This window comes from Mus musculus, chromosome 5 (assembly GCF_000001635.26).
Source record: "Mus musculus strain C57BL/6J chromosome 5, GRCm38.p6 C57BL/6J".
Taxonomy (NCBI): domain Eukaryota; kingdom Metazoa; phylum Chordata; class Mammalia; order Rodentia; family Muridae; genus Mus; species Mus musculus.
This window is the reverse complement of record NC_000071.6, coordinates 22023601-22048528: the sequence shown is the minus strand read 5'-3', so window position 1 is coordinate 22048528 and position 24928 is coordinate 22023601. Positions and strand designations below refer to the sequence as shown.

General features: G+C 40.2%; 1 protein-coding gene across 2 annotated transcripts in view; it reads left to right on the top strand.

Annotated features, from left to right (window-relative positions):
* Positions 1-24928, top strand: part of Reln (reelin) — a 460252-nt gene that overhangs the window by 296177 nt on the left and 139147 nt on the right. For both annotated transcript variants that reach the window (NM_001310464.1, NM_011261.2), the window contains exons 16-20: positions 477-586; positions 3499-3565; positions 7993-8226; positions 8857-9018; positions 13730-13966. In NM_001310464.1, coding sequence (NP_001297393.1) covers positions 477-586; positions 3499-3565; positions 7993-8226; positions 8857-9018; positions 13730-13966 — 810 coding nt within the window. The remainder of the gene's footprint in view (positions 1-476; positions 587-3498; positions 3566-7992; positions 8227-8856; positions 9019-13729; positions 13967-24928) is intronic.

The window sequence follows — 24928 nt, the reverse complement described above, 5'->3', positions numbered from 1 at the left end:
TCAGTAATTCTTTATGTATAATGCTTGTGTTTTAGATCCTATGTCCCATGGTTATTGTTTGTTTAAATAAGAATATGTATTGACAAAATACATACTTAAGCAAGAGTAGAAGAAAGATAACTTTTGAAATTAGACCTGGTTCAGACCTTACTCTGATGTGCACTGTGTGTAATGGTGGTCTGTCTAAATTTCCACATCAATTAAGGTACACTACACATGCTTTTGTGGACTAGTATAAAATTCAAGATGACTCTGTAAAATTTTTTCCAGCTTACAAAATCAGCACTAGCTACATAGTAAAATATTTACAAGGCCAACAAAATGTAAGCTACAGGCCCCACAGGTAAATGTAAATACTTCACTAATTTCAGTGTTAATTGCAAACACACAGAAGAGGGAACCTAGCACACATGTAAAGCTAATCCAGAAGACAGGAACGTAGTTGTGAAGCTGATTCCATGCTAAATTTCTTGCAGGTGGAACCGAATCACGATTCCTCTCCCTAATGCAGCACTCACCCGAGACACCAGGATTCGCTGGAGACAAACAGGCCCAATCCTGGGAAATATGTGGGCAATTGATAATGGTTAGTGTCTGCGCCCAGCACAATCACGGGCCATTGATGTAGGCTTTTCCGGTGTTTTGTCAGTCCACACAGACTTAATCACATTTCTAAGTCATGGTCTTGAGATTCATTAAACACCCTTTCTTCCTTTTCTCCTTTGCATTCCGTCAGAAGCCCAGGGATGCACAATCAGAAAAAAAAATAGGCTGTGTAGTCAGCAATATTAGATGCTGAGATGTCTCAACATACATAATTTTAAAATGCTTAAATCCCTAAAATTCAAATTCGCAGTTGATGACAAGGGGTAGCCTGACGTTTTCTTGAATTTTTATGCAGAATTACCATAAGTACCATACTGCATGTATTAAAATGAGACTCAGACTTCTGAGTAATTTCCACAACATCTGGGATGCTTATGTTCCAGTTGCAGACATTACACAGAGCGGGGAAACATCATCTCTAAGATGCTAGTGAAACCTCCTCCCTGTTCACAGAAAATGGCGTGGAAGGAATATGTGGCTATCCATAGAAACTGTTGACTGCATTGTTGATCATTTCTGCATAATTTAAAGACCAGCTTCTGTGTCGGACAGTGTACACTTTAATGTACAATAATAAGATATCTTTCGATGTTAAGTTACATGGTTTTTACATTGTTATTAAACACCAATTGTGTTTGTTTGTTTGTTCTATATTAATTTCTGGATAGATTTATAGGACATGTGCAAATTTGACCGAAAGTTTATACAAGAAGTGGGAGGGTTCTGTAGAGGAGACAATAAGAATAGATGGAAGGACAAAATGTCAGTACTTAAGCAACTTTAACCTACCCTCTGTCTTGGTTTGTCCTATTTAATAAAACCATACTATAATGCCGATTTTCCACGTATTAATCTTCTCTTTCTGTCTTTGAATAATTTAAATCCTGAGAACCTAATTGCATAAAGTTCTTAAATTTTGAAGACCTCTTCAGGCAAGATAATTTACCCATATGCCAATATGAAGTCTATGTTGAATATTTAAAAAAAAAAAAAAGAAGAAGAAGAAGGCCCATGATACTAAACCTAGTGTATAAACTAAACTAACTAAGGTTTAATTTGTTAAAATAAAATTTCTCCACTGGTAGAAAATTTGCATAGCATTTTAATTACCACAGCTGCTAATGGGCTCCAGGGCGTGTGCCCACCACGCAGTAGGATATGAATGGATTTTGCCAGTGTCCTTCTTTTTAAAAGTTCATAGTGAATCTTTTTTACTTTTAATAATCACAAAAGAAGTTTAAAAATTAGCAATAAAATGAAGTACAAGTATGAGGAAATTAAAAGAATAATGAAATACACACACACACACACACACACACACACACATATATATATGCCTATGAAAAGGTCTTCTCAGTTTCCTAAAGGAAGCACTTAGAGCACTGTTTGGGATCAAGGAGTCTATGACACACTATTGACCACGGGTCATGTTTTCAGTCTTGAGGGAAGAGCTGAAGACCCAGAGAGTGCACGTACTCAGTGCTGGCTACACAACTCGAGGCACAATCTCTTCAGCTCTGTTACCGTCCTCTGTGAGGCTGTCCAGGAACAGGCATGCTTACAGATCAGGAAGAAGACCCGTATTTCTTCCAGAAAGAAAGCCTCTGCCATCTCTCCCACTTAACTCTCAAACCCTAGAACTGCACTGCAGAAATCTTGAGACAATGTGGATAAATGTGACGAGGGCCTCCTACAGCTTACAACCAAGTGTGTCTGATGTGTTCCTCAGCATTTCTTGGACAGTGGAGCCTGTTAGATGACAGGGTTGGAGGGTGGTGGTAGTTGTGCCAATTACAGGCATGTGATACAGGGAGGGCATGATAGATTTATTCTTTTCTCTAAGAAAAATCACCATCCCACATTATAGACTGGAAACAGCAAGATTTAGTCAGGGTAAATCACTCACCCAGAGTTTTCCAAAAGCCAAAATGTAAATCCAGGATTTTTGGATGCCTAAGGCCAGCACTTTTAACCTGGCATTGTGCTATCTAATCTCTTCTAAATCGACAGTTTGCTTCACCAAGTGGTTTTTCCCTGCAACTCTATAGATTTTTCTGCCCCTGCTAATTGAGTACATGGGTTATGTGCCCCTGAGAGTTCAGACTATGGCAAAGCTTATTTTAAAGTAAATTCTTTATTTTGTTGTGGTTACAGGACTTAAAGGAAAGTGGTAATAGGTGGGCAGGTTTTTATGCCAGAAACTGAGTGTTACAGAATCCTGACATCCACTGCATGCCTGCTCTTCATTACTTTTGTTCCCTGTTATCCTAATGATTATTACTCATTATTACTCATTATAAAATACTTGTATCTTTACACGTATTAGAGTCTGAGTACTTCAGTCCTTTCCAGAATGCTGACAACTAGAATTTATGTCTACACCTCATGTTGTCAGTAAAGTCAGCATGTAGTGGGAAGCTGCACACACCATGGAGAAGGCTTTATGCTCAACGGCATTCTTAATGTTGCTCTATGTTTCCAGGGAGGAGAAATTAATATTTAGAAATATATGTAATGCTCATCTATAATTTTGTAGCTTTCCTCCCTGGTAAGACTAGAAATTATAGTTGTGGCCTCTCTACTTGCGATGCATCAAATAGATCCTTTATTTCTCCCCAAAGGGTATGTGCATTGTAGACCATGCAGAACACAGGCAGTACTGGTCTGTCTGTAGTCACTGGGGCAGAATACAATTGCAGTAAGGAATATAAATTACATGGCCCTGTTCCTGTGAGTACAAATATTAAAATCTTGAAAGAATTATTTATGGAAATTAAAAGAGATCCAAGTGCCCCATGCTTCATGGATATTGCTTTCTAAAATTATGTTGGTAATGTTCTTAGGCTTTCCAATTACGTTGCCATCTTTTACATGACTTCTTTCTCCCTATAGTTTATATAGGTCCTTCGTGTCTCAAATTCTGTTCTGGCAGAGGACAATGCACTCGGCATGGCTGCAAGTAAGCATTTGAAAATAATATATATGGTTGTCCATTTTTATATATACATTGAATGTCAAGGCCACAAGCCATGTGCATATGTTTAATATTCTTTTCTAGAATTTGCATTATTTTTAAAACCAAATCAGGGTACTCTAAATGGAATCATTGTATGTGTATGTGTATGTGTATGTGTGTGTGACATGTGTGTATGTTTAAGTATGATGTGTGGGAGGTGTATTATGTAATGTGTATGCATAATGTGTTGATCAAGGGAATATATGCAAAGGCCATCAGAGGACATAGCGTGTCCTAATTCTATTACTCTGTGCCTTATTCCTTTGAGACAGGGTCTGTCACTGAACATAAGACTACACTAGCAGCCAGAAAGTCCCGAGGACCCTCCTGTCCCTGCCTTCCACATCTCCTGGGCTGTAGTCATGGACGCAGCCACACCCGGCTCTCCGTGTCTAGCCCAGCATTTTGGGTCAGGCCCTCAGGCTTGTACAACAAGCACCCTCCCACGAGTGCAGCTCCCTAGTCCTCAAGATAGGATTTAAGTGTAACTTAACTACAATCTGGAAGTAAAATTAATTAATAAACTTATGTTAGGCTAATTATAAAAACTGTAATCTCCTTCATGTAAATTTGTAATAAATTCAAATCCCTCATAGCTGGATAGTTAGTTTTTCTGTAAATTTTATAGAACAGTGATGCTGACTCTGAAGTCTGAAATAATACACTAATAGGGTAATATTCAGTTGTGTCATATTAATACCAAAAATGGACCATCACATTTATTATGTCATTCCTATATTAAAGTTTAATTCTAAATCTCCTTGTGAATTCCTGAAACCAGAGGCCATCTTTTCCATACAGATAAGTTTTCAACACCTCCAAACAAAAAAAAAGTAATTAATTGGATAACTAATTAATGAGTAGATACTTTACAAAAGAACTTTGAACTTGCTTTTATAGAAGTTATAAGACAAACAATTGCAAACACTGGGAATGGAATGTCAGATTAATTTTTAAAACAGTATTTTATCAAAATTAATTAACCAAGAGATCACTCTGTACAATTAAATATTTTATGAAACATGTAAAGAATTGAAAAGTTTCTGTTTATACTTAAGAACTGAATAGGAATGGCCAGGATTTTTTTGGAGGGGAAGGGGCAGGGGCCGTGTGAACAAGCTGGAGTATGTGTGGTTTTCAACTGTGTAGCCATCTGCATGTTTGTGTGTGTGCGTGTGTGTGTCTGTGCATGTGTGTATACATGTCTACATATGTGTATAGCTATTTGTATCCATGTGCATGCATGGGTATAGAAGTCATAAGACACAATGGGGTACCATTCCTTAGGACCCATTTACTTTGGTTTTTGGAAACCAGACCTTTTCCTCTCCACCTCTCTTTCTCATATGAATGTGCATGTTTTTGTTGGGGGGGGGGGATGATCATCCTGAAATGTGTGTGTTTTCAACTATGTAAGCACATGTGTGTGGTGTGTGTACATGCGTACACATGTATAGAAATCATATTGGGTGTCATTCATTAGGAGCCACTCCCCTTGGTTTTTAAAACCAGATCTCCCCCTGTCTGTGTCTCTGTCTGTCTCTGGCTCCTCCTCCCCACCCCTTCAGTTTGAGATTTGCCGCTAGGCTGCCCATGCTCACCAGTAAGCCCTGGAATCCTCCTGATGCTACCTCCCAAAGACTAGGATTTAAAATGAGCACCGCAATGCCCTACTTTTATGTAGGTGCTCAGGACTAAGCTCGCGCTCATGCTTGTACAGCCAGCTCCCTACCAAGTGAGACATCTCTCTGAACTCAATTTCTGTTAAACGCCTACCCCAAGTAGCTCATTAACTCTCTGAAATGCTGGCCATGATTTTCTCAAATTGTTGTCTCTCTATTATCTATAACAAGGCCATCTACTTTTTAATGCATTTTAAATAAAATTAACACAAGGTAAATTTGAATTGTAAGTCTATGCTTTTAGAAGCTATCTTAAAATCAAATATTTTCAGGAATAAACATTGCTATCCCTTTCTGCAGTATTACTGACTAGTTTGACGATTGGAAGTTTTATTTTCTCCCTATTCTGGCAATATTTTATATACCACTGATTGCCTTTGCTCTTTTGTGGAAAGACCAGACGTTTACCTTTTGTCCCGTTTGTCTGGGAATATGCAGCTTATTGAGTTAGCACACAATTACACAGGAAAGAAATGTCTGTGCAGTACTACTTACTCTTCGTCAGCACATCTTAAACCTGGTACCACTCCTCCTTCATCATCATCATTATTATTATTCTCCGCCAGGACCCCACTCCTTCCTGCCCCATAACACTTCCTGGCCTGTGTGCATCTTGGGGCTGAGTTTATAAACTGACAGTTTGCTTAGCTGGTGACCCTAACCCTGTTACAGATCTTAATGAGAAGAGAATGTGGAGACATGTCTGGAGTGTTACCCATGTATCTGAACAATGGAAGGCTTTTCCTGACAGCAGACTAGTCAGTGTATGGCTACATTTGGAGAGTTGTAAATGAACCAGCAGTGGGCATATTAGAAGCCAGATAGTTTTCTGTTGTTCTTAAAGTCACCAGTGCAATTACTGAAAAGCAAGCTTTATAAATAATATGTTGTTTTTGTCTTTAAATGCAAGTGGTGGCCTTACTGGGGTTCTGTCCGCATTAGAGAATCTTTATTAAAAGTAGATTTCAGAACCCTTTAATGGGAAGAGACTCCAGTGTGGTCCGTACCTAAATGAACCCCTCTTGCTCCCACTCTGGTTCTAAGAGGACAATATATATTCAATATGTAAGCATAGTGCACTTACCCCGAGATGCACCATGCTACTCTTACTGGAGAACACATTCCAGTTGCTTGCCATGTAAATCACACTTGGGCTCCCAGTGTGTCCAATTTAGCTGATGTTTTCTTGCCTGTTTGGAAACTTCTTGATGACTCAGAGGATGACTGTATCTATGAAATAGCCTGTAAAGGAGCTGGGTCTCGTTAACGCAGTCAGTAGATAGTCATTTTCTCTCCTTCATTTTCCTGGGAAGCTGTTTACATTGCCAAGACAGCCCTTGAACGTGACGATATATTAGTTCTTGGCATTTTAGGGCCCAGCTTCCTTGTTAACCTGACAAAAATGTTATACTTGCCGTGCTGGAAAATATAATGTACACCAAATTTAGCATTTTATTTCCACTTGATATCACATTCCGTAGACCCTGGAAAAGACCACTGGGGGCCTTGGTTTCAGAAACACTGCTAGAGAGCATGCTCTGAACTGGGCCAAAACACCCACCCATTGGAAGCCTGCTGTGTGGAGGGGTTATTTTCAGACTTCAGGGAGTTTAAAAGCTTCAGCAAAAAAAAAAAAAAAAAAATGATCCTGCATCAAAAACACTGGCTTCACTTTTATCATTCAAAACTAGACTATAGAAACTAAAACTAACTAAAGCATGTGTTTCTGATATTCCAACATTAACTCAGCCGTGATGATGCTGATGCATTGCTAAAAGATGGAGGGGTTCAGCAGACGATGTAACATAACATACTCTCACTGAGCAGTCAGCTGCTGGGGAGACAAGATTCTTTTTCTTGAGCCATTGAGAAATAAGCAACACAGTTCTACTAAGGACTTATATCTAGGTCAGAGTTGTGCACTTTCCTTTGAAATCCTTGCTTTCATGGCCTCAAAATATGTAAAATATTCCTTTCATAATCTCACACCTTTGTTCTCAGAAGAAACTTACTCTAGATCTTTTATTAGAAGCATTTCATGAGGCAGAGGCAGGCTGATCTTTGTGAGTTCAAGGCCATCCTGGTCTACAGAGCAAATTCCAGGAGAGCCAGGTGTGTACAGAGAAGCTCTGCCTCTAGGGGGGGAAAGTTTAATGTTGTTTCATAAAGTTTATGAGCATCATGAATAAAATGCCATGTGATTTCAAGGATTTTAAGTTGTTAGTGTGTGCAGATTTTAGATAAACCCTAATACTGGTCAAAGGTAAATGCTGAGCTATTTTAATCTTAGCTTTTTATAGTAGGGCTCTGCAGAGATTGATTTCTTCTGGAATATTTATGGTCAATTGGCCCTTATCAAATTTTCAGATCAGTATTCTCCAAAGACAAATGAGGCTTGTTTACCACTCACTTAATCCCTGGTTTGTGGACACCCACTCCACCCCTACCCACACCACCCATTTCACCCCATTTCACCCACCCCCTTTACTCCCCCCACTTTCCACTCCTCCACCCCTCCACCCATCCCCTGCCCACCAACCTCACACCACACACTACACACACACACACACACACACACACACACACGTAAGCCCAGGAATATTCAAAGGATGGACTATCAAGATCAGCAGGCTCTGAAGGACCTACAGCTCAAGACTCATTTCCAGTACCTTTCTGTCTTTCTTTCAGGTGTGACCCAGGATTTTCTGGCCCAGCTTGTGAGATGGCATCTCAGACATTCCCAATGTTTATTTCGGAAAGCTTTGGCAGTGCCAGACTTTCCTCTTACCATAACTTTTACTCTATCCGTGGTGCTGAAGTCAGCTTTGGTTGTGGTGTCTTAGCCAGTGGTAAGGCTCTGGTTTTCAACAAAGATGGGAGGCGGCAGCTAATCACGTCCTTTCTGGACAGCTCGCAGTCCAGGTGAGTGCCGGTGGGCTAGAGCATACACAGCAAGCATGTGATTGGGTTTGGATCCACTTTCAGTTTGTAGTCTTTTTTCTTTTACTAGATGGATATATCTTCTAGTGTCTAAGTAGGCTGGAAGAATGCTGAGTTTGTTTATAATGAATTTTCTCTAGTTTTTAATAAACTAGAAGACTCACCAATGACTTTGAGCTACTAACAACTGACATTTTTAAAATATGAGATGCGCGCATCAAAACTGTGTTCTTAAGCCAAAACCTGGTTAATTATTCATGTAGTTTATTTATTTGACAGCTTGCAGGGGCTGATTAGATTTACTCTGTGTCAGCCCTTCCCCCAGTGCCTGATAAATAATGCAGTAAAAGAATGATTGGCGTTTTAAGTATGTATATACAAGTACACAGTATACAAGGAGTTATAAGTATACAGATGTATCTATAAAATATATACACACCTTCTACACTTATACATCTCACGGTACAATGACTTCTATTTCATAAGACAGTGATGTTAGTCTAGAGCTTCTGAGATGTTCATTTCAATGATTGTGAAATTCTTTGGAAACAAAACTTAGTCTATCAAAAAGAATATTAATGTGCTCACTAATCATGAGTTACTCGTGTCTAGGTTTCTTCAGTTTACACTGAGGCTGGGGAGCAAGTCTGTGCTGAGCACGTGCAGAGCCCCTGACCAGCCGGGGGAGGGAGTCCTGCTGCACTATTCATATGACAACGGGATAACATGGAAACTCCTGGAGCACTATTCCTACGTCAACTACCACGAGCCCAGGTACGTCAGAGCACAGCAGCAGCAGTGATTCCGTAAGACTTCCTTCCTGGAGAGAACCATAATTCCATTTTACAGTAGCATGGAGGGCCAAAGTATATAGGATTCTGTATATTCTTCTACTGTAATGAAATATTGGTAAGTCATATTATTTAATCTATTAGTCCTGCTGATTTCAATACTTCAAAAAAATATGTTCTTGTATTTTGAAATATGTATCTAAGGGAAATACTTTGATAGTTAGGAAAGAACTACAGCCTATACTGTTATTCTTAACAATAGAACATTTTGTAATAATAAGTTACATGTAAATATTATAATAATTCATTAAATAATTCATAACCAGCATGTTTTGAGTTTTCATGCAGTAAAATTAAATAGTAAATACAACTAAATTTTTCTCACATGTATTGAGTCCCTGGCAATGGCATATGTGAAGATATAAATAAAATCCTTTCCTCTGGCCACTTCTGTTTCTCTCTGCCTGTGTATTTCATGGCTATAGACACGACTGCCAGAGTAAGATTTACCTAATGGGACTATCCTTCAGTGACGACAGAATGTTACCCACCAATGTTTCAATGTTTCAAAGATACTCTTGCCTGTTATAATATACATGGGCCTTCTCAGGAAAGTCCTCTAGAAAGAACCAAGGGAGAGAAGGAAGGGCAAACTCACACTTAAGGTATCAAGTGAAGCACCATTAGAGACGAGCACTGTACCACACTTACAGTCATGTGCAAACTCCTGCTACTTCCTTCTGGGAAGTACCCTTTTCTCCTGGGATGTAGAGAGGGTTGGCCCTCAAGATTTGCCCTGGCACCATGGGAGCAGACAAGGCTTAAAAGTAAGAGAAAAGAGGACTCATGCTACATATTTTACAGTCTTGTAATGGACACTCCTACTTTAATCATTTGCAAGTAAGATAATAACTTTGTGCATAAAATGAAGTAGAGTGTATCAGAGCCAATCACTCACTATTGTGACCTAAACTTTACCCACTAAAACATGCCCCAGCTTTGGTGGATACTTCTGTTGTACATGTAAACATGTAAGACTAAATTCTCTTTATCACTCAGAGATACACAAGGCCACAGAAATGCTCCAGGGACTCTCCATAGTTAGTATGAATCAATAAATTAAACAAAAAGCAACAGGATGAAACCATGAAGAAAATATTATTATCCTAAGTGAACTTTGCCTAATGCCCAATGTCCTGACAAAGATAGACAGCTGCAAAATTCTGCAATCAATCTATATAATTAAATATAATTCATCTTTGTTATTGTGAAAGATAATGACATATATAATGTGCTACTGCAAAGGTGTGTTTAGCTGTGCCCACCATTTGATAGTAACATTCTTCTTCTAGGCAGAATTAAGGCAACTTTTCAGTTTTAGGAATGTGTTGGCTTTAAAAGATTAAGGTCAGAGTGGAGGATTTTTTTTTTTAAGAAGAATGTTAATGGCCCCCAAACCCTCATTTTCTGCACTTACACATCTGACTGTAAGACTCTTCCTCCCTCCTTCTCTCCCTCACAAATATTAATAAAAGCTGACATGGCAGAAGTAGAATTTGATATATTCCAGGTGCTAAATTATATTCTTCATAATAAATAATACAAACCATGGAAATTTTTCATAGAGTTAAATATATCTTGATGCCTTTAGCCATGTCATCTGTTTTCTTCAGTATAAGTTGCTTCCTGTAATTGCTTTCAATCCTATATTATCTCTTGATGTCCTAGTTGTTCAGAAATGAAGTATGGGCCATATGTTGGTCTTCTAGCTCGCCACCACTATCGCGAAAGGACAGTTTCAGATAGGTTGTGATTCATTCAAAAATAAAAGAACTGTCTGCTTACTTATCAAATCTGAAATCTTATAATATGCCTAATCTGAATGAATACCTTGTGAACTAGTTGGTACTTTTATTAGTGTAAAATATCATAATTCTGTTAGAGCTTAAATTTATTTCAGCCTTTTTCTTATGTTTTTATAGTTTAAAATTATTTAAAAATCAAATCTCAATCAATTTTTATGCCTTGGTTATTTATTGGGTTTGATTCCTTTGTTTCAAGTTTCCCAATTCATTCATATATATATAATTATCAAATACAAATAAAATTCCCTGAAGCCTGGGGAAGTGGCTCAGTGGATCCAAGTTCAGGATCCCAAAACCCACATAAAAGTTGGTCAATGTGGGCAGCTGCTTGCAAGGCAAAGCTTAGATCACCTGGGTCAATCCGCCTACATGAACAGAGCTCAACTCAAGGCTCAGCTAGAGACTCCGCCCCCACAAATAAAATGACAGCCAGTCAATCAAGGACACTGGACAGGAACTTCAGGCCCCCATACATGTGTGCATTTGTCTGTACACATGTGTGTAAACACACACACACAGGCCAAAAGGAAAAGCAGATGTAACGCCTACCCACAGAGGAAGGACTGAAGCAGAGGATAACCTGAATCTCTGTATTCTCACAGCGCGACATTCTAATCCAGGGCTCCCTAGCTATCCCAGCCAGCCACTCTGACATGTAAAGAGCCAGGATGTCATTAAGAACCCCCGCCCCCTAGACAGAAGGATGGAAGAGAAGACCAAGAACAAGGAGCAGCGTGTTTAGATCTAAATCCCACCGCAGTCACTCAGCTCCTGCTTCACCCCACAAGGGACACTTGGCCTCTGTATCCACACCTCTTTTGGCCTCCGATGCTGACGCTTAAAATCAGGGGTTCGTGTCTCCACCATGCGTTAACCACAGCTTTACATTCTAACATGAAGATGAAAGACGGAGGGAAAGGTTCTGGCCCTTGCCATGGGATGTTTTTATCCTCGTTTCTAGGGTGAAGATACTGAGGTACAAAAGGCACATAAAGCAGCCTCCCTTTGGGCTGCAAAGTCATCAGTCTCAGGGGATCCTGACCCAAGGCTCTAACTACAGACCAAGAATAGGAACTCCTCTGTTATGAAAACACTGATCTTTCTAATCACTGTTAGTTACATGCATGTACATAAAATACTCTACTTTTAGCTAGTTTAAGCACATTTCTATTCATCAGAGAGATTATTAACTGCATTTAAAATTATTAAAATAGAAATTATAGTTTTCTGCTATGCTAATCAAATTAAATTATCAAGTGATAAATTAATAGTTGTATTACTGAACCAGTTAGAAAATAGTTCAATTATCTTTACTGTGAATGCTATGAATAAATACATGGCCATACAATAGCTGTGAAGAAAAATTGAAGTGAAAACTATCGGGCTGGAGAGATGGCTCAGTGGTTAAGAGCGCCGACTGCTCTTCCGAAGGTCATGAGTTCAAATCCCAGCAACCACATGATGGCTCACAACCATCCGTAATGAAGTCTGATGTCTGAGGACAACTACAGTGTACTTACATGTAATAAATAAATAAATAAATAAATAAATCTTAAAACTATCAAAAATGTTTAATTTAACTATGCCATCATATTAACTATCATCCAATTAATTCTATCAGTAAGAGGTTTGTCAGATTATGGAAACTGCTTTAAAACCACAAATGTATTTAGGCCTTTGCTTTTCTAGTCTAATTAAATGTCTTTCTATCTTAAGTTTTTAAATTTATATTTATTTTATTTAACTTGCTGTGTTTCTATATCGATGTTCCACTATTCTTTAAGATGTGTTTTCTCTTGGTTTGGAAAGTTCCAACTAGTTGTGACTGTCACCAATGCAGGCACTACAACACTCTTCTGCTCATATATTCCTAAGCTAGCTACTAAGGGAAAATATATATTAATTTTTATTAGATTAATCATATTTCTAAGCTATAGTTTTAACATTTTACACACACACACACACACACACACACACACACACACACGTAAAGCAATCTCTCAGGAAAGCCAGCCTTGGGCATTGGCATTTTAGACACTTTGTTACCCATACAGCCACTTAACCTACAAATGAGTAAAGTTTTTCTTTCTCTTCACTGGCTGAGGGAAACCTCCACAGACGCTCCAGCATGCATCTGTGGCAGGCACTTCTCCCGGAGCTTAGCTGAGCCCTGATGGAGACAGGTGTCCCGCTTGCTGCCCGCTTCACATCCCAAGGCGAGCGTGGATGTAAGTAGCGTGGGACTGTGATTGATGGAGCTTTCAGCCTGGTGTTGTTGCAGAGGCCATTAAAGTGCTATTCCTGCTGTTGTGGGCAATAATTGCTCCTTGAAATTAGGTATTATTCTTAATTTTCTTCACCATTTGTCAGAGACAGGTTTTTTGTCATGCCGTTGGGACACAGCTACTGACCTATGCCCACCATGCTAAACTCAGACCACAGGGGCACCGTGCTTCCTCTGCACCACAGCTGTAACTGTGACAAGCCACTCAGGCTCACCCTTTGCCACTTTGATGAGAATTCTACATTTGATTGAATTAGCATCTTTGAGTGCCTATGAGTGAAAACACAGACACATTTTTTGACATGTGTAGAGGACATTGTTGGAGACATACAGCAAGCCAGACATCTTAGGAGAATGTATATAATAGAGTCTTGTTAAGCACCATACTTCTGGGGGAACTAATTGTTTAGTATATCTGATCTTGGAGATGAGAGTTTTAAATAGTTCAATTTATTCAACTACTTCCTTGAAAGTAATGTTTGTAGTATAAATATTTATAATTTAAGACAGCAAGGTGTCTGAATTTTAACTTGTTTCCCCATTAGAATAATCTCTGTAGAGCTACCGGATGATGCAAGACAGTTTGGAATCCAGTTCAGATGGTGGCAGCCTTACCATTCTTCCCAAGGAGAAGACGTGTGGGCCATTGATGAGATTGTCATGACCTCAGTCCTGTTCAACAGCATCAGTCTCGACTTTACCAATCTTGTGGAAGTCACTCAATCCCTGGGATTCTACCTTGGCAATGTTCAACCATACTGTGGCCATGACTGGACGCTTTGGTAAGGATTTTGTTACAATTTACAGAGCAGGAGGGCGATAGTCAGTCCATTCTGCACTAGGTCTGTGGTTGAAACAGATTGACTGAACATGGTACATTAAAAACTTGGTATTATATTTATGTCATCAGAATGAGGACAAAAGAAACCAAGATACATAGATATAAAATTTCAGAGTAATTAATTTAAATTTTTGTCTGCAAAAATTATATGTAGAGACCTTCTTCAAACATTACTAGTAATTAAAGTTAGCACTGTATTATCCTTTCATGGAGGACTGTGATGATCATATTGTGGTGTGAAATTACATTAGTGGTTGGCTTATTAAAATTTCTTACAAGGAGTTCTATCTTTATGCTGTCATATGTAAAGTTCAAGAAGTTTGTCATCCCTTATTTATTAACTTAGTTGTTACTTTTAATCCATTTTCTCAAACAATATCAGCCCATCTAGTTAGTGATGCTGGTAGAATTTCAAGACTGGAAAATATCCTAATTAAGATAGTCTTTGCTTTTAGACTCTCCTTCCATTGGTAACTTACAAATGTAATTCTATAACAAGCAATAAGTAAATCATTTGAAGTATAATTAGTACTTCATTAACAGCAATAAAGAAGATACAGTGGTGACTGACAGGCTGGTCACCTGACAGGAAATCCCTCTGGCCCTCAGAGGAGCCTACCTTAGAGCACCTCAGAATAGCATATGGCTGAAATCCCAGCACGTGAGAGGTGAGAGCATGAAGATCAAGTTCAAGATCACTGTTGGCTCTACAGGTAGTTTCTGTCCAGCCTTGGCTACTTGGGAACCTGAGAAGGTAGATATGATGTATCTCACTGACTGGAAAGTAGAAAAATAATGACATCCCAGCCATGTGGAAATTCCCAGAAAGAGAACCCCAGCTATGAGGGATTCTGTGGTGAAGGATGCGAAGACAAGAATGGCCTTGCCATGATCAAGCATCGGAAGGGAGGGTCGTGGTGGGAGATCCCAGGCATTGAGAAAACAAGTACACGTCAGAAATGGCAGCCAAGAGACATTCAGAGACATTATAATGTCTCCTAGGCCCAAGAAAGCCCCAGATTCAAATGTAGGTCTAAAGGATTCAGCAGCCTCCACTGCTGCGTCCGCTGTCCCTGCAGGTTCCTTTTCACTATAAGCCTGACTGAGGAATCATTTCCTAAGAGACTTTTACTTTCTATCAAGTCATGATCAGACCAATTTAATTTCCTCCAGATGAGTCATGCCGAAAGCTAATCGCTGCCATTGCCTCCAGAGAGTGTATCATAAATGACCCGTCAGTGGCCTTATCATAATTAGAGGTAAATTTTACACACCATTGCACAGCAAATTACCTTGGATGGGAACTGTGCATGTATAGTCACATCCCACACACAGCAGGATAAAAATTGTAGCACGGAAATGGCGGGTAATGGGATGGAAGGACGGCTGGTCACTTTTGCTGCGAGCATGACAGTCTAGACACAGTTAAATTTCTACTGGACTGACTAGAGAAAATTCTACTACATGAGAGCCTCGGATGCTTTTTCCCCTAAGCTCAATAAATAAATAAATAAACTAAAATAAAAGAGGGAAAGTGAACAAAAAAATAGGAAGATACAGACGAAAATGAGATTGGAATTTTGTGTTTCTGAAGTTTTCAAGTGGCCTGAATTAACAGTTACTCAGATTGGCCATGCACCATAAGCCGTGTCTCACAAGACTGTATAGTAAATCTTTTTCAGCACTTTACTGTAACAAAGAGTCTGATCATGAATGCAAGTCCTATACCACGTGTTTATTTTCATAAGTAGTTAACATCTGCTCCAATAAACCCCCAAAGTTGCTGAGCATTTTAATACTCAAGTTGAATGCAAGATAACAGTGCGTTAATTTTTCTGCTTTGATCAAATCCTGTAAAGAGGGTCCTTTCACACAAGTCTGATGAATATCCTTAACCCACTGCTGCTTTAATTTGTGGACAGTCACTTGCTTTATGAATTTACAATTACAATTGTAATTCTAGAAAACCATTAGAAAATACAAATTGTAAGATCCCTGTGGGCACCTTAAGCAGCCCTGTAGGAGTTTCATTAAGAGCCACATGCATGTGAGCAGTCAGATTGGACTTTCTGATCTTCTCTCAAACAAACAGGAGCTGTCTTAGTCGCAAAACATCCAAGGAGCTGCTCTGGTAGTGCTAATGAGACTAGAGAAACATACTAACCATTTTTAAAAGGACATGAAAAATGCTTAGTGCTCATTAAACTGAAGCAACATGGAAAGTCACACAGCATCAGACTCTTCAAGGACACTGTTTCTCTGCTGCTGCTGCTGCTGCTGCTGCTGCTGCTGCTGCTGCTGCTGAGGAATACATTGTCTAAAATTGGATGCAAACTTGTTTGGCAGTGTTGTTCAGAAACACTTGTTACAATATGGAAACTGAAGAGAAGATACTGGCAAATTGTATTATTATCTCCTCCCAGTCTTCAACAGGAGCCATTGGTTTTTGCTTTTGTTTTTTCCACGTAGCATCCTTTGAGCATATTGTCTTATTAAGTAAAAAGTCTTTAAATGTATTTGAAAGCATGGCCTCTACCCTGTGCTGACCTTATTTCTCTCCAGGGAAATGTAGACATGCTCTGCCCTGAAAGACGGGTGTTAAATTAATGACGCTTGCCTCTTCCCAGCTGGGTGTTCATTTGGTTCTCATTTGAGACTCGTGACTTTCCATGAGCCTGGACTGTTGTGACCCAGGCTATTCTCTGGGGAAAACTCGGACAATTGCTTTTTCATTAGAACTGGAGCTAATATGCTGTGAGTCACTTAGAGTATGCCATTCGAAAGCACTTTTCAGTGGGCAAAGAAATCGCTTCTAATTCTTAGCAGTGCCTTCTTTCTAGTCACTAAATAAGAATCTATATCTGCTTTTGTTTTTTAAAATAATTTTTGAAACCTCTTAGGCATATTTTTTTAAAAATGTTTTTAATTGAAATAGAATCCTTTCACCCTCCCTTCTCTTCTCTCCAGCCCCTCCCAGCTTCCTTACCTCAGTCCTTCTTACGACCCCCTTCAAGTTGATATTTGATTATTATTGTTACAGATGTGCATGTATAAACATATCAGTACAAACTGCTGAGTCCATTTTGTTGTTTGTGGATATATGGTTCAAGGCTCATCACTCTGCACTGGACAGCCAATAAAGGGTCTCATCTCTAGGAAAGGCTAATTCTCCTCCCAGGAGGCACTGGGGGCCTGCAGGGGGTTTTGTTTTGTTTTTTATTTATTCAGTTTGCATCCCACTTGCTGCCCTCCTCCCGGTTACCCCCTCCCATAGTCCTTTCCCCATCCCCCCTTCTCCTCTGAATGGGTGGCCCCCTGTGTATCTCTTCCCTACTCTAGTGCTTCAAGTCTCTGAGAGGCCAGGCACTTCCTCTCCCACGGAGGCCAGACAAGGCAGCCCAGCTAGTAGAACATATCCCACATACAGGCGACAGCTTTTGGATAGCCTATGTTCTAGTTGTTTTGGGACCCACATGAAGGCTAAGCTGCATACCTGCTACATACGAGTGGGGAGGCCTAGGACTAGCCTGTGAATGTTCTTTGGTTTGGTGGTTCAGACTCTGAGAGCCCCAAGGGTCCAGGTTAGTTGACTCTGTTGGTCTTCCTGTGGAGTTCCCATCCCCTTTGGAACCCACAATCCCTCCTCCTATACTACCATAAGAGTCCCCAAGCTCCATCCACTCTTTGGCTGTGGGTGTCTATATCTGTCTGAGTCAACTGCTGGGTGGAGCCTCTCAGAGGACAATATGCTCCTGTCTGCCTGCAATGTTTTTGTATAGCGAGACCCAGTGAAAACTTCTCTCTTCCACATTCCCATCCCCATTATTAGTGCCATTCTCTGGCCCTGTTTATGTAGACACTGCTGGAAGAGGCTGTTTCACAGCAGACTCCCTGGTATTTTAGCCCTTAAAATCATTTTGTCCCCTCTCCCATGATGTTCCCTGAGCCATAAATGCAGGACCCTACAGTCTATTGATCTTGGCACTGTGTATAGTTGTGGTTTTCTTTTTTTTTTTAAGATTTATTTATTATTATATCTAAGTACACTGTAGCTGTCTTCAGATGCACCAGAAGAGGGCGTCAGATCTCATTACAGATGGTTGTGAGCCACCATGTGGTTGCTGGGATTTGAACTCAGGACCTTCGGAAGAGCAGTCGGTGCTCTTAACCACTGAGCCATCTCTCCAGCCCCCTAGTTGTGGTTTTCTGTGATGGTCCCCATTTGCTATAGAGGACTCTTTGGTAAAGGGTGTTTGTGAAACTTGGCTATGGGTATAAGGATAATACTTGGAATTAGAGTATAGTAAGGAATTTCACTGGTCTAGCAAAGTGGCAGAACGCAATTCCTTTGTAAGGTTCATGACTGGCCCCAAAAAAAGCTGGTTTCTAGTAACAGGCATGGCATCCCTCCTTTTGAGCAGGTCATAAGTCCACTTATGCAGCTGTGACACGTGAGTGCCACTTACTGCACTTGCACACATATCTTGCTATGCTGGTAATACCTGTGGTTCCTAGGTGTCGCAGCTGGGCAGAACTGTTTGATTGCCTCTGTCCTTTTGCAGCTTCCATAGTATTTTCTGGAACACCCTGGAAGTTAGACCACAAGAAAGAAGCCTTCAGGTCAGGTCCAGCTCAAATCATCTGAGCCCCGTGTCATAAGTGCATGCCGTCTTTAGCAATATGGGGACACCTTTAACTGCTGAGAAACATCAAGACCTACATACATAATCTGTATTGTCTGGGGAGTGTCACAAACTACCCTTACCAACCATTTGAAAGGAGGTGGTTGTATAAAACTGTAGTTTTTGTTAGACTGCGGTTCTTACGGGGAACATTGAATGAACACACACACACACACACACACACACACACACACACACACACAGAGCTTGGTGACATTTGTCCCCTGTCACTCCCTCTCCATCTGTACTGACCTCCCTCCCCGAGTCCTGTTGGAGCCCCTCCTGTTATCCCTTTTCCCACTGCATATCACCTATACCTCAATCCCTGCCTAAGGCACACACACCTGTGGTCCTTCATACTTGGCTGTTTTCTGTGCTTACTCTGTCCTATATATTCCTATCTGAGGATTGAGAACTAGGAGCCACAGATGAGAGAGACCATGTAGCATTTGCCTTTCTGGGTTTGGGTTACCTCGTTCAGTACATGCATCTTAGGGTCACAATGGAATTAGCTGGGTTTTATTAAAGATTAGACCTGGTTAACCCAATTAGTAATAATATTAAAGGATATTAGCATCCCTTTGTCCTGTCTGAAGAACTGGCTAGGTACCACAGGTGCAAAGCCATGGCTCCCATGTAGCTTTAGGTCTCGCACAGTACAGTGGCCACTGAGTGCCTGTTGCAGCATCAAGGCTTGGAGGATATACATGAGTTCAGATGCCGGCACTGCCTCTTGGAAACTCAAAGCAGGGAGATTTTTAACTAATGAGGAATTTTGAAAAATCTGTTTTGAATGAACATTTTTAAGAAGGTTGCTGTAAAGCAACTCGTGAAAATTAGGAGTAACTCGGTTTTCTCATGGAATGATGCAGAAGCAGACATTTCTGACTTCTGTCTCCGCATCTCACCTTCGCCCTTCAGCAGAGCCATAACCTGATGACCTCTCTAATTCCCATTCTGACCCAGTCACTGTCCCCTCAGCTGACCTCGTTGCAGGAGTCAAGCAGAGTGAAATTGCCAGTGTGCACATTCTACTAAACCTTCTAGAAGATGGCATGTTAATAGTTTCATTTTTTTTATATCACCAAACATAATTCCCACCTCAAAGCAGCAACACCAGAAATTCAGAAAACATATTCAGCTCCTCCGAATCTCAGCTTTTCAACTCTGAAATGGGAGCAATAATCCCTGCGTGCATGATGGCGTGACGACTGGGTGTGACCACAGATGGGAACTTCCCGCCACAGAGTTGTCATCACTGACTGGCTGACTGAACAGAGGAAATCTGTACCGCTGTGCTCACGTCCGTAGTGTGAGACGCATTCCTGAGAAAGATCAATCGATGTAATTTCACTTAGGTAATATGAACAAGAATGTCTCTAAAGAGATTAAAGCAAATTTATTAATTAAGGTTTTGTTGTATAAACCGGATTTGGTCCAGAAAGGGAGAGGTACGTAGCAGAGAGGTTGCTGGCCACACTTACCGTTCTCGGTATTTTTCTGTCAATTTTCTCTATTACTGGTGGCTTATTCCTAACAGTTCCAAGTTTGTCATCATAAGATTTGAGGCAAGACTGGTAAGGGGTTAGGCAATACCAGACTTGTCTCGCTGTAACTTAAAATAGTGTATTTACAATACAAAGAAAGAGAAATTTCTGCGACTGCTAATAATTAAAGTAATAATTAACATGAGGTTAAAAAAAGCTGTCATTTATGGCACTTGAAGAAAAGTAGATTTAATTGAATGAAAAATTAATAGACTGTGTGATGTAGAGAAATGTTGAAAGAAACACCTACATACTTTGTAGGCTTAAAGATCCAAGTACACTCCTGCTTCATTGAAACTTCTGTTATTTTAATATTTTTAATTGAAACGTTCTTATCTAAGTGAATCAGGGGCTCTTGTCATGTTAGACTTATATTTAGAAAGAGAAATTTTTTAACATTTGACTAGAAAGTGAAAGAACAACAGAAAGGATCAACTTAAACTAGGAATAATGAGAGATACCAGGGGGGAGAGGGTAGCACTGGATTTATGCTGGTAGGAGAGGGCACCTCGTGAAACTCAGCCTTCCTGTGATTGAGCATCAGGTAGCATAGTCAGTCCTGAGAAATGGAGATATGAGACAAAGAGGCCAGGTGCATGATGGGTAGCCCCACTTAAAAGGAACTAACGGGGCATTCGAAACTTTGTGTTCATGTCTCAAGGGAGATCAGAAAATACTATTTGCTTGTATGTTTTATTAAAAGCAGGAACTACATGGGCAAAACTACAGGGCTAGAGAATGCTAAATATATGTTTATGTCATATAAATTAAATGAAGTTTGTATAGTCAGACAGAGTAGTGCACATTTGTAAACCGACATATTTAGAAGGCTGAGGTTGGAAAATTGCTGGGCAGCCTAGTGAACCTGATCTTAGTGGTTGGGCGGTGGGGGAGACTAGAAAGAAAGATGGGTTAAGAGTCATTGCAGACCTTGAGAGGACCCAGATTCAGTTCTCAACAACGACTTTAGTGGCTCACTTCCTAGGGAATCTGGCATCCTCTTCTGGCCCCCATGGGAGCCTGTATGCACATGCACACACACAGAGGCACATATATATCAGTACAAATAAAAATAAATATGCTAATAAAAAACTGAGTAGGGCTGGGATGTATAGCTCAGTGGTAGAGCAGATGCCTGGCATGTGCAGGAGCCTGAGTTTATCCTCCTAAGCAGTTTTACAGCATCTAGAGTAGATGAGTAAATAAATAAATAAATAAATAACAGTTCTTTGCCATGACTATTAGCAGAAAGAAACCTGTAATTTATTGTTGTATCATAATTGTGATAATATAGCAGAATTGAATGATAATTGAAATGTTTATGTATACATATATTTACATATATGTATATTTACATATATGTATGAATGAATAACTTACTGATAAGGCATATCTAGGCTATAAGAACTTTCTAGAAACAACAATAACTTGTATCACTAGTTAACCAACAAGATTTTCCAGCTAACTTAGAAAGCCACCATCAGAGTTAGTGTTTGTGCAAATTCCTCATGGATTTGTAGGAAAACTCAGCCACACGAGAGAGAGAAAGAGAGAGAGAGAGAGAGAGAGAGAGAGAGAGAGATTGATTGATTGATTATTGGACAGATACCTTAGAAGCATGGGATCATATATTTTAAAATAACATTTAAACTTCATTAATTTTGTTATATTTTTATATATATTTTTAGTGAATGCTGAGTCTTTCCCACAGATTTATTTTCATTTCTTTATTTCACTGTATTGTGAGGGAGCTTGGTACTAATGTGGGGGTTGTATTCTTGGTAAACACAGACAAAGGGGAGGTCACACTTGTACTTAGCTGAAACTTTAGGCATCTCTAATTCCTTATAAGGAAATATTAGTAGAGTCCTGGCCTATCGAACAGAAATAATAACCAAGTGAATCTTTCTAGGATTTTTCTTTAATTAAACATCAACCTATAACTTACATAGAAATTTCATTAGTTGGTATTTTTTAAAGCAAGTTTGGGGTCTTTCTGCAAAGTCTATTAAAAGGGCATCAAATCAGCTAAAACTACTGATGAAGGAAAACAGGATGAGGCAGCTCCCAAGAGCTACATGAACCACTGAATCATGGTACATGATTAGCCAAGGGATCATAACTGATAGACAAGTAAATACACTGGAAGTCATTTCCTGTTACTCTTAATAGCAAAGAAGAATTTCTCAGTACCTAAGACATTCAGGAAGTTGATACCATTTCTCTCTATGCACAGTGGTTCGCAATCGCCTCGGCAGGCCTTTGGTCATCTGGCTGGCCTGGTTCTACAGCCTCCAGCTCTTCTGGCTGCCTGTCACTCAGTCCATTGCTTCTGCAGCAGGCCAAGTTCTTTCCTCCCTCAGCACCTTGCCATAGCCCAGGTTTGGCCCAATGCCAGTCCACCAAGCTTTGTCCAAGTCTGGAGAAAGTCCAAGAGCTGGCAAATGTGTATCATCTCTAAAACAGGGCAAGAAAACTGCAAAAATGAAATATCTATAAACACAACACGATGCCAACTTCATTAATTGCTAAACCTAATATTCATAAAATTTTGTGATATTGGAAATAACATTGGAGGACAGTCTCCTGAATATGATGAGAAATTACAGCCAAATGTCCACTAAAGAAAATTTAAAGGGCAAATTGCAAAAGTACATCTGAAGATGTTCTGCAAATAGAAGTATTTTATCTAGTGTGAGATGTTCAGGCACATTGATACATTTGCTATGATATAGGCTGGAGTTGCCATGATTAAAGATATCAAAATCTCTCATAAAAGACTCTGAACAATGCATGTGGCCATACACAACTAGAGAGAAGAGTATTGTTTCCACACTCTTTCCTTCATGCTGCACCCTCGCCCAGGGTCGTCAGGCCTGTCCACAGCACAATGATGGTGACGGATTAAATGAGGATCCAGCACGTTCCTGTCTGTGCAAATTGGCTCTGAGATGCTGTGCATATAATAGTAGGCTTCTGGGCAGCCCTCGGCTGGAGATAAGCTTGAGTCATGGACAGACTCAGAGGAGCTGGAAAAAAAACAAAGCTTGATCACCTTCATTCATCTGAAGAGGCATGGAAAATGTAGCAGTTGACAATGGCCTCTAGTGACAGTGACTGTTCTACACACACACACACACATGCACACACACACACACATGCACACACACACACACACACACACATGCACATGCACGCACACACACATGCACACACACACACACAGAAACAAGCAGGTTCAGTGATGGTTATGAGAAGCTACATACCCTCCACCCACCAGACATCTCTCCATGGGGACCACGCCCAAAAGCTGGTTGCTGTCTTCTGCCGCAGCTTATCCAACTGCTGAGTGTTGCCTTCAGAGTGTGCTCTGCGGGTACAGGAAAGCCTCACAGAGTTGACCAAAGACTTCCAAACCATCAGACCAACAAGTGTTGGCAACTTTTAAAAAGGATTGCTTTTTTTTTTTAAGTGACTGAGATTATCTCCTGGTATCTAGAAGTTGGGTGAATTGTCCACAGGCCCCAGAAGAAATGGGAGAGGTGAATTAGCTGCAAATGGAACTCTGAACAAGCACTCCCTGTGGCTCCATCCAGTCTCCCACTTATCGGTACATCCTGCAATATCTGCCTGTGTGTCCACAGCACGTGGTTAGACAAAGTGTCCATTGAGCATAACTGTTTACGCTGACTGGCAGCCCCTTTCTCTGGAGTCCCATCTCCCATCCTCTGTCTCCTGTAATCTGAATTTATCTAATCCTTTTGGAGGAGGGGTGATTGCTACAATTTATGCTCGGTTTGTTTACAAAGAGAGGTCCTCCTCTATAAAAAGCTCAGAGACTAGCAGCCAAGTAGCTTGAGCAACACTTTTAACTGACTAAAGAGTGCATCGAACTTGGAGTGAGAGTCTATCCCTGACTTCAGGAACTATGCCGAGAAAATGAAAAAAAAAAGAAGAACAGAGACTTCCTTTACTGCATTTTGAGATTGTAAAGATAAACAGAGAAAAGCAGGTGGCAGAGACAAAACAACTAAAAACAGCCTGAAACAGGTGCTAAGAACACATGCATTCCAAAATAGCTTTAATTGCCAACATAACCCTGAAATCTCAACTAGACAAACAAGGTGGGGGAGTTAGCCACATAGAAACCCACAAAGATTTCTCAAAAGCCCCTCTGGATAAATACGTTCTGCAGTGCATTATGTGAAGAAACATCAGGTTTGTTCTAATGAAATCAGCTTTTCTATAAAAATAAATAACGATATTTGGAATATCCTGCTCATGATAACAAGCCCAGGTGAGAAAGTGGCTGAGAGGCTGTAGAGAATAACCTGGAACTATTAACAAACCAGATAACCATATGAGAGGCTATAGAGAATAACCCAGAACTATTAACAAACTGGATAACCATATGAGAGGCTGTAGAGAATAACCCGGAACTATTAACAAACTGGGTAACCATATGAGCATGGCGTCTTAAGCCAACATGTTGCCACTTGCTGATGGAAGCAGCGTAGCAGAAAATGCTTGGCTGTGCCCGGAGCCTTAAACATGAATGAGCGGGGAATTTCTCAAGGAAATGCTGTTAGGAAAGGAGGTTGATTAGAGCAGAGAGCAGAACCTTCGCATCCCTTACCCTCTGGCCTTCCTAGAAGCCTAGAGCCCAGTAACAGA